This window comes from Vicia villosa, linkage group LG6 (genome assembly GCF_029867415.1).
Source record: "Vicia villosa cultivar HV-30 ecotype Madison, WI linkage group LG6, Vvil1.0, whole genome shotgun sequence".
NCBI classification, from domain to species: Eukaryota; Viridiplantae; Streptophyta; class Magnoliopsida; order Fabales; family Fabaceae; genus Vicia; species Vicia villosa.
Window position 1 is genome coordinate 29,360,514 of NC_081185.1, and position 11,029 is coordinate 29,371,542.

At 34.8% G+C, this 11,029-nt stretch overlaps 1 protein-coding gene across 1 annotated transcript; it reads right to left on the reverse strand.

Moving 5' to 3' along the window:
• Positions 1–202: 202 nt before the first annotated feature.
• LOC131611389 (oleosin Ara h 10.0101-like) lies at positions 203–1,249 on the reverse strand (the record flags this gene model as incomplete). The annotated part of the gene is made up of 1 exon (XM_058883421.1): positions 203–1,249. A coding segment is annotated over one exon (789 nt), but the record flags the coding sequence as incomplete, so codon positions are not given.
• Positions 1,250–11,029: the final 9,780 nt, after the last annotated feature.

The following is an 11,029-nucleotide window of genomic DNA, read 5'->3' on the forward strand; positions in this document are numbered from 1 at the left end:
TATAAACCAGTTTTAACTAAAATAATTATGGTTATAAATCCAAATATTTAAATGGTTATGGTTTGGTACAACCCCAATTTTATTTTAATGTCATCAAATAAATAGTTTTTAATTATACCCTAATTTTATATATAGGGATATTACAAAAAATATGATTTTTTAATGTCATCAATGTTCCACTTTGGTGTATGAAATAGAGAAGTTGGACTAAAAGAGAGATTATTTATTATACCAACATATAACACATTATATTCAACAATGCAAAGCAACGACATAAACTTAACCCAACAATATAACAAACACACAAACCTTTACATACAAAACACTAATTAACAAACAAAACACTAATTAACAAACAACAAACTTTACCTACAAAGCACAAATGCTATCACATGACATAATTTATTATTTTCCCAAACAAACCCCAAAAGCTAACACAGAACCAAACTCTTTCATTTTCTCATGCTGCTGCTGTTGTCCCTGTAGTAGTTGTTGCTGCTGTTGCTGATGTTCGCTTGGATTCCTGAGCCTTTGCCTGTATATCTTGCTTAGATTCCTGAGCCTTTGACTGTATCTCTTGTCCAACTTCCTTAGTCTTCTGCCCTGCCTCCTTGGTCTTCTGCCCCACGTAACTTGCCATGTCCGCCAACCGATACTTGGCGGACTCGAGTTGCTCGGGCACAGTCCCTTGAGTCTGTCGGATGTAGTTTACGACCCATGAAAAGGACGAAAGAGCCGTCAGCCCAAAAGCCCCGGACGTCAAAAAACCGGCAACAGCCAGGCCAATGATAATGGTGGCCGGAACAAGTATAGGACTGAAGAGGATGAAAAGCGGGGTTGCGAGCGCCAGTCCAGTGAGTGTTCCAAGAAAGGAGAGTCCAGAGAGTGCAAGCAGTATGCCGCCTACAGGAAGGCCAGCAATGACAGCAAGCACTTGAGAGGTTGATGGAGTTTTATCAGAATAATGAGTAACTCTACCCTCATATCGCTGTTGAGGGGTAAGAGCGGTGTCGTAAGATCTACCCTCATATCGCTGTTGAGGGGTAAAAGCGGTGTCGTAAGATCTACCCTGTTGAGGGGTAACAGCGGTGTCGTAAGTACTGCGTGTTGTTGTGTGCACTAGGACTTGGTGTGGCGTTGTATGTTCCGTCATTGTTGATGTGTTGCTCGCTCGAGTTTGGATTAAATTATAAAGCTGGTTTGACAAGAGAATTTTTTGTGAAGAATTGAAACAATGATAATGAGGTTGGGGGTGTTATATTTTTTTTTTTATAGAAACAGTGATGTTATTGTGTAATGACACGTACGTGTGACATGGTGAGTAAGGAGGTTTGCATGAGGAACAAATTGCCAACTCATTCTGCGGACTTGCTGTGTTGCAGCCATGTGTTTGCAGCATTCAATGTGGGTATCTAGTAATTTACAATTACATATATTTTTTTTTTTATGAAAAAAAAAACTACAAAATTAACCTCGAAACAAATGTTTCTATAGATCAAAATTCACTAAATATCTAATAGGTGAATTCTTATCTACCCAACTCAAAAAGTTTGGTAAAGTTACCTCCAATGTAAAATGTCTTGGAAACATGAAATAATTGTATTATTTTATAATTAATTAAATATGTTAAAATTAAATGGGATTTTCTGATTGGCTGAAGGTACACTACCCAACTTTTTGAGATGGGTAGAGAAGTTGTCCCCTATCTAATATACTCTGGACATTTTTTCCAAATATCATGCGTCTTTCTCATGCATGGCCCCTAATTTCGCTAAAGCATCCGAAATATTTTTTCCAAATATCATGGCTTCCTCACTCATAGCCCCTAATTTCGTTGAAGCATCACTATAAAAATTTTATTCTTTATAACTATAGGTCACCTTCACCTCTTCGAAGATCTTCACAACTCGCATGATTTTCTTTACTAATAAATAAAATTTTCCCCGATTGTTTTGGACCTAAAACCATCATTGATAGCATTATATACTAGCGTTTCATACAATTTCATGGTGATAGGTTGTAAATTAAGAGAAGAACGGGCCATGATGTATAGGTAGTATTCAAATTATCAAAATGGTTCATTCCATCTATGACAAGTCAAAGCCTAAGGTTCTTCAGTTCATTAGCAAAATCTGAAAACAAGAAATCAATTTTCTTCGATTGCAATGAATCAGCTACATGTCGAATTTTTCCAACACACACTCTTTCATCTACATGTCATCTAGTATTCTTTGCGTCACTAATATTAGCAAACAATCTCTTGAACCCTAGAATTATCGGTAGGTACCACATCACCTTGACAGGAACACTCTTGCTAGTTGCACCATCGTCATCATCAGCACCATAGTCCAAACCCATGTGACACAATATCTTCTTGGCCTCATAAGTACGGTTTGACAACATGTTACCTATAGTAAGCATTTCTTTCAACAATTCAGTGAAACTTTTATCCGTCCACTCACCTCTTGTCTTAAGATTAAATAGTCTTAACACATCTGACAATCTTGTAAAACCTTTACATCCCAGGTACAATGAATCTTCCATGTATCTACCATATTATCTTTCTTGAAAGCATCGACTAAAATATTACGAATGATGTCTTCAAGATTATCAGTCATACATTCATCATCTTCAACTGTTTGTGACAAAGGTATATTTTTTGTCCCTTCATCATGTCATACCCATTTCGTGTAATTTTGAATAATTCCATCACAACCACGATGATTAAATATAACATCCCTCGGATGTTTTCTCGTGTTATAACAATTCATAAAAGGACACCAAAAAATCTCATTGTCGTTAGAAAGGTTTTTTCTGCGAAATCAAAAAATTGTAACAATCATTTCTCATACTCGCTACTTAATCTATTGATTTTCATCCAACTAGGATCCATAATCAAATAAAGCTTTTGAAAATAAAATAAAAAAGAGTACAAAAATATAGCTTCTCAACAACAAGAACAAAACAATGCGCAGAGAACAACAATAACGGAGAACAACATGAACAATAATATTGGAGAAGAACAAGAACAACAAGAACATACCGCGGAGCTCCTTGGAGAAGTAGTGTTCTTTCGTTGGCTAAGATCTAGAAGAAGTGTTCTTTCGTTAGGACTCGAAAATTAAATTAGATGGACACTAGAGTCAAAATTAAAAGAAATTTTATCTCGGTTAAACTTAAAAAATCGAGGTAGATTAGTCGACGTAAAATATATAAAAGAATGCACCTTTTTGGTCTCCAAATGAATAAAAAATTAGGGAGTATTTGTCCCGGTTTTCAAAAAAATCAAGGTAATATATCCGACTTAAAATCGAGAAAACATAATGGGACCTTTTTGGTTCCACATATAACATTAAATATTAGGAATTGAGAATCGAACCTCAAGTATATATTTATGTCGGTTTATAAATAACCGAGATAACCGTTTTATTAATATTTTTTTAAATAAAACAATTCGCTCTGTTCACATGTACGTGCAGTTTTGTTTTATACGTTGTGAAAGCTTCGTCATGAAAAATGATATTTGTTGTAGTGCATAGAAGCGTTCTGGAACTTCACTGAATTTGTAAACACGTCTAGTTTCTTCTAGGGTTAGAGTGTGTTGAGTTCAAAACCTGATGACATCACACGCCTTTTCTTCATAGTCATAACCTATTAGCAAAAGCTACACACTAGACAAAAATTGCTAGAGTACTAAATTATTCTCTAAGATATCATGTAATGATATCATCAAAACCTAAGGCCAGATGCATAACCAAACCTTGTTCTTACACAAACTGTCTTCCATATTACTTTTTTCCTCTTCTGTGCAGTCCTCCCTTGCAAATGCTTGGTAGACTTCAAAAAGTGTTCCTTGTTGATGCTTTGCTCCTGAATTATTGTGCCATACCAAAGGAAGAGGAATAATACATTTGGCCTGCTGCTTTTGTGGCAAATGATTTCTTAAAATTTGTAGTTTCAGACTCTTTTTATATTTTTAAGTTTGTTTCTTAAAGTATGTAGAGAAAACAAGTGACTTCTATTTCTTAATATAAAGAAAAATGAGATTTAGTAGAAAACAAGTGACTTCTATTTCTTCATGTATCCTTATTCTCCACTTTTAACCAAATTGTAGACAATAGGATGTAAGTGTCTCACTTTTTTTTTTCTCATCCAATATGCTATTAATGTGTAAATGGCTCACTTCTTAAAAATTGATATTTCAATATTACAAATTAATTACAGTTCTTAATGTGTAAAGTTGTCATTTTACTTAAAAGTAGATTTCTAAACAGGTTGAGGTACGTGCCAAAAGAGAATTTTTCTTTATATAAAATTAGCGTCAATCAAGACCGCCCACTAATCTTACACGCTTAAGATCATTTGCTTCGTTGAAAACCGACGCTATATACATATAACACTATAACGTCGCATAAGATCGAGACGACATAAACATGTGTAGCAAGCTAGCATGCGACTTATTGAGACTACATAAACAAGTGTAACAAGCTAGTGTGTCTGTGACCGAAACTGCATAAACACATGTAACAAGCGTTGCATTAGACCGATGCTGCATAAACACTTGAAACAAGTTAGCGTCGCCATAGACCGACACTAACATAAAATATAATTCTTAGCGTCTCCACCCATTCATTAGATTCCCTTTAGCGTTTCTTTAAGCTGACACAATTGTAGCTTCGATTGGACGCTACAATTAGCTTCTAGCCTCGAGGTCCTTCGCGACCACGATGCTAACACTCAGTAGCGTCAATTTTTTTGCCTTTTAGAGAGGGCTTTTTGACGATGATACAAAGTTGTTTTCTTTTAGTCCTAGGTCCCAATTTTCTTCCAAACTTTCATCAATACTAGACACTAAAAAAGGAAGTGGAAGATGTCTTCATCTTGTAAAATACATAACACACACTCTGTCATGTATGTTGTGGACGATTCATCTTTTATGAAGTTGTTGCCTAGTTGGGAGTCTATCTTGAAATAGTCTCCAACAGAACACCTTAACCTTTGAGGGGACACTAGCATTCCATATTAGTTATCATACCTACTTTAGAGTCATAATTTCCTGAATCTATCATTTCATGTCTCAATTTCACATTACATGAACTAACAGAGAAGGAAAGGTCATGATTATATGGCCAAATCAGCTCATCATTTACAAATCTCCTAAGAGCTAAATCAACTAATATTATAAGCAGTTTAGTAATATCAATCTTAATTTGTGTCCCTGGCTTATTCAACTTCCATTACCATGAGTCTACTTACCAATCCCTCATTTCTCAAACACTATATGCTTTTTGCTTACTCACCTGGAATAAGATAGGAAATAGAAAGGCCAATGCGTGATAGCCTTCCCATATAATTAACCAGAAAGGAATGTTCTCACCATTACATAGTCTATGAACTATGTATTTTAACATTCCTTCTGATCTTCTGATGCATCCTTGCCTCGTGCCTTCTTTAAATCCTTCCACCATAATTATTCTTTGACTCTTTTATTTTGACCTTCTCTAAACTAAAAATTTTGCTCAGGGTTGCCACTATGTTGAATGATTCCCATCCAAATAGTTTCATCTTCTTTTAGTAATCTCCACAATAATTTGCTCAAAAAAGCTCTATTAAAGACAACCACATCTTTTATACCAAGACCAACTCCTTCTTCTTCTTTAAGCTTACAAATACTTTCCCAACTAGCCCAAGATATACCTTTCCTATCAGCAGAACCATGCCATAACAATTTTCTCTAAATGCTTATAATGTCTTGAACCACCTTAGCTGAAGGTTTGTAGTATGGTTTGACTACTATCAATGATAATAGATATAATATAATATAACACTTTTTAAAACGGTTTTTAAATTAAATTTTATTATTTTAAAAAAAATACAAAAAAGTAATATTTTAATAAAATTTATTTAAAGTTATAAAATATACCTTTAAACAAAGTTCATATCAAATATAAAATTAAATATGTTATTTATCCCTATAAATATTTCAAATTTGACTTTAGTCCCGATAAAAAAATTTAGTTCTTATAAAATTATTTTTGTATGAGGTTTTAGTCCTTCTACACGACTAAAACTATATGTATAAATAATTTTGTAGGATCTAAAACATGATTATTTTTATAAAGACTAAAAAGCAAATTTAATAATTTTGTAAGAACGAAAAACATATTTAAATCTAAAATAGATTCTTATATTATTATTATTATTTATTTTTTTGTAATCAAGAAATAATATATAACGAAGAACTAAGGGTTCTCTAACCCGATTACAAAGGAACACGGGAAAACCCGGCAAAAAGAAATATTACACACCAATTATCATTACGAGAGAAAAAAGCAGATCCTTACTAAACTCGTAAAAAGAGTAATTGGGATGAGTAATTTTCCCATAAAACGACCACTTCCAAACTAAGAACTTGATGTTCCAAATGGTATTTGTTAATGCTCTAAGTTTCCTTCCGAAAACACACACCATTCCTAAGCAACCAAAGAGACCATGTGGTAGCAAGCCACACCACACCCAATTTACAATCTTTAACCTTATGTATACGAAAGAATAAGTGCCAATCCGTAAAATTCGGCAAACACTCATTCTCCAAACTAACCCCTTTACCAACCCAAAAAGCTATCTCACTCCTAACCTTTTTAACCACCAAACAACTAAAAAAAGAAATGCTCACTATCTTCCAAACCAATACCGCATAAAATGCACTTTAAATTATCTAAAGGGAAGGACCTACCTCTATGCACCAAACAATCTTTTGTTGGAAGCCTATCAAGAAAAAGTCTCCACCCAAAAGCCTTGATTTTAAATGGCACTTCCATTTTCCACAAGAGCCCGAATGCTTCATCATATTTGTTAGGAGGACCTAATGGAGTATAAAGGTTCTCATAAAAAGCGTAACACGAAGCTATCGAAAAATCCTTCCCCCTCTTATCGGTCCAAACGACCACATCTTTACCTTGCTTCCAACCTTAAAACGCATCCAACCGGCCCTTCAACAAAACAACTTCCTCCGCTAAAACATTATCGACCAACTTTAAATCGAAATCTCCCCATAGCCACTCAACTTTGGACCAACCCCTCATGCCCGCCACCGATACTCTCTTCAAACTAGAAGCCATGAATAAAACCGGAAATTCCTCTTTCAAACTAGACCCTTCCAACCATTTAGCTTCCCAAAACAGAGTGTTAAATCCGTTATTGATGATAAATATACTACTATCGACAATAGGATCATAAGAAGAAGAAAAGCTTATTTTTAAAATATCCCTTCACCAAAAAGAAGAAGAAGAAGAATGAGAAGAAGAGATTTTACATTCCTTACCATCACAAAACACAAAAGAAGATATATCTCCATAATGGGCTTTCAATATATTATACCAAAGAGAATTTTGGCCTTGTAGAATTCTCCACCTCCACTTGTTAAGGAGAGCTAAATTAAACAAAGCAATATTCTTAATCCCTAATCCCCCTTTCTCCAAAGGGAGATTAACATCCTTCCACTTTACCCAATGAATCTTCCTTTTATCCTCCACTCCCTCCATAAAAACTTACTCTGTATGCTAGTAAATGTTTTCACCACCTTCAACGGCATCTTGAGAAATAGTGAAAATAGAAAGAGAGCTAAGCACCGACTTCAAAAGAGTAATTCTACCTCCAAAATTTAAGAATCGATTCGTCCACCCTTCCAACCGAGTCTTCATCTTACTCAAGAGAGGATATCAAGTAGCTTCCTTCCAAGGATTGTAACCAATTGGAATACCGAGAAAATAAAAGTTGCTCTCCTCCACCTTACAAGACAAAAAGTGAGACGCCACTTCCAAGAAGTGATAGTTGGAACTAATTCCTATCAATTTGATTTTATGATAATTAATCCCAAGACCTGATATAAGTTCAAAAGCCCTAAGAACCGCCTTAATCTCCCAAATATGCTTCCAACTACCATCCCCCACTAATAAAGTATCATCTTCAAATTGAAGGATATCCAGCCGACAAGAATCTTTAATAACAAAACTTTGAAAATCCTCTACTTCAATAGATTTTCTCACTAAGCCCGTAAGACCTTCTGCCATCAAAACATAAAGAAAAAGGAGAAAGTGGATATCCTTGCCTCAACCCTGTAAAAACACCGAACTCTTTAGTTGGGCTCCCATTAACAAGCACCGACTTATTGCTCTTGAACACTAATAGCTCCATCCACTTAATCCATCTCTTCCCAAATCTCATCCTTTTAAGCATATAACTTAAAAAACTCCAACTAACCTTATCATATGCATTTTCGAAATCCACTTTAAAAAGAATGCAATTGCTACCTTCCTTTCTAGCATAATCCACCACTTCATTCGCAACTACCAACCCATCTAGCAATTGTCTACTGGGAACAAAAGCGCTTTGACATGGAGAAATAATAAACTTTAAAACTTTTTTTAATCTCCCCGCCAATAGCTTAACAACCACTTTGTACATGCACTCCACCAAGTAAATAGGCCTATAGTCATCCAAGCTCAAAGGATTATGCTTCTATGGAATTAAAGTCAAGAAAGAAGAAGTAATCCCCTGTGATATGGAACTACCACCAAAAAAATAATTGAAGAAGTTAAAGAAATCTTCTTTAAGAAAGAACCAACATTTCTTTATAAAAAGAAAGGAATAGCCATCTGGAACTAGAATTTTCTCCTCACTACACTCCCACACCACCTCTTTAATTTCACTTTCAAGAAAAGGTTTCTCATTCTCCGCCGCCTCTTCCCCACTTATAGAATTAAAATGGATCCCATCCAACAAAGGTCTCCTCTCTTCTGGTTCCATGAAAATCTCCCCAAAATTCTTGAAAACCGCCTCCTTCACCTCTTCCCCCGACTCCACCAAACCTTCCGTAGATAGAATCGGGCCTAAATGATTGTTTCTTCTTCTTTGTTTCATCACCTTGTGAAAAATACCACTATTAGAATCAACCTCCTTAATCCAATTCAATCTTGATTTTTTTAAGAGCATATTTTCTTTGATCATCAAATTCCTCCAAAACTTACTACATGCTTCCTTCCTAAACTCAATATTTCTGTCGAAACTAGTGTTGTCATCGGAGACTAACCTCTCATAGGCAAAATTCAAATAGCGAACACCTTCCTCCATCTCCAATTCAATTTTACCGAAAATATCCTTGTTCCATCTTCTTAATTTATCTTTTAGAAGTCTTAATTTTTCTTTAAAAACATAATCTCCTCTTCCTTCCACCTTCAAATTTTTCCACTCATTTTCAACAAAAGGAATAAAAGAATCAAAGCAAAACCATTCATTATTGAATCTAAATGGTCTAGGACCCCAATTTTCATGATCCGTCATTATCCAAATAGGAAAATGATTCGAAATATCCCTATCACTGATAAATTGGCCAATCAAATCCCATCTAGTCACAACAGTACTCGACAAAAGAAATCGGTCAATTATGCTCATCGACTTCCTGTCTCCGTTAAATGATGGCTAACCAACTTGATATTTAGCCATTTTTCTCATGATTTGATAAAATTAACAAGCTTGTGATTTTTATATGACAATATAATGTTTGAAGCACGAAATTATATATAATATTGGAGTGAGGCAGAATTGAAACAATGTGAAAATGAAGAAAGAAATTGATGGATAAGAGTAGAAATGGGGCGCCACACTCTTTCTATGATTTAGAAAGGATGATAAGCCTAAATGAAGATCACCACAAGAAACTTGGTTTCTTGATAAGGTTAAAGTAAGGTTCAATCCAGAACCAAAGGAGCAATGCTCTCAAATCACACAAAGTGTTTAACAAAATTCAACTTGATCTTTCATTCATACTTAGCTCCCTATTTATAGGTAAAGGGTAGCTTACAATAATAACTCAATAAATTCTACAACTTTAGTCCATTAACTAATCAATAATGATTTGGAAAAGAAAAGTCACACACTTAAAGGTAGTGGAGAAAGTGGATATTAATTGCCTTGATGAATAATAGCAATTTATAGCCACTTTGATTAATGCATCCCACCTTTCTCCTTCTCCTTCCTTAAAATATTGACCTATTAATTTCTTGAGCCCATTATTTACTTATAAATACAAATACCACGAAAAATCTAAGCTTTAAGAGCTTTAGAATGTTTAAAAACACAAAAAAATAAAATAAAAACAAGTATTTTGGGCCAAATTTTGACAAGTTGGGCCATAACACATTTTATTACAACATAATTGATTAAAAACATCAAAATGAGGCAGCAAGCCCACATGACATGCCCTCTTCATTAGCTTGGATCAAAATGACAAGTCTTGGCTCATTTCCTTTCAATTGATCCCTTGCTCCCGTTGGTTTGTTCATAGATTGTATTAGAGCACCATTGACTCTCCTTACACGTGCCATTGTCATAGGACATCCTAAGCTTTGGATTACTTAATTTATATCTTGTATCTCCATGTCCTCATCATCCCCTCCCTCTTGAAGAGTAATCGACCTCGAATTAACCTCATCATCACCTACATCTAAAGGAGATAAATCAGAAACATTGAAAGTGGTACTTACACCATACTCACCTAAAAGTTCTATCTTAAAAGCATAGTCGTTTAACTTAGAAATCACTTGAAATGGACCATCTCCCCTTGACTTTAATTTGGATTTCCTTTGCATTGGAAACCTTTCCTTCCTCATATGAACCCAAACCCAGTCTCCAGGTTCGAACACAACTTTCTTTCTACCCTTATTTGCATACTTGAAATAACTTTCATTTTTCTTTTCAATTTGTATTTTAACTTGCTCATGTAATTTATTTACAAAGTCAGCCTTAGCTTTTCCATCCTTATGCTTCAAAAGATAAGTGTTAGGCAATGGCAATAAATCAAGAGGTGTTAATGGATTAAAGCCATACACAATTTCAAAAGGTGAAAATTTTGTAGTACTATGAACAACCCTATTATAAGCAAACTCCACATGAGGCAACCATTCTTCCCACATTTTTAAATTCTTTTTAAGAACTCCCCTAAGAAGAGTAGAAAGAGTTCTATTGACTA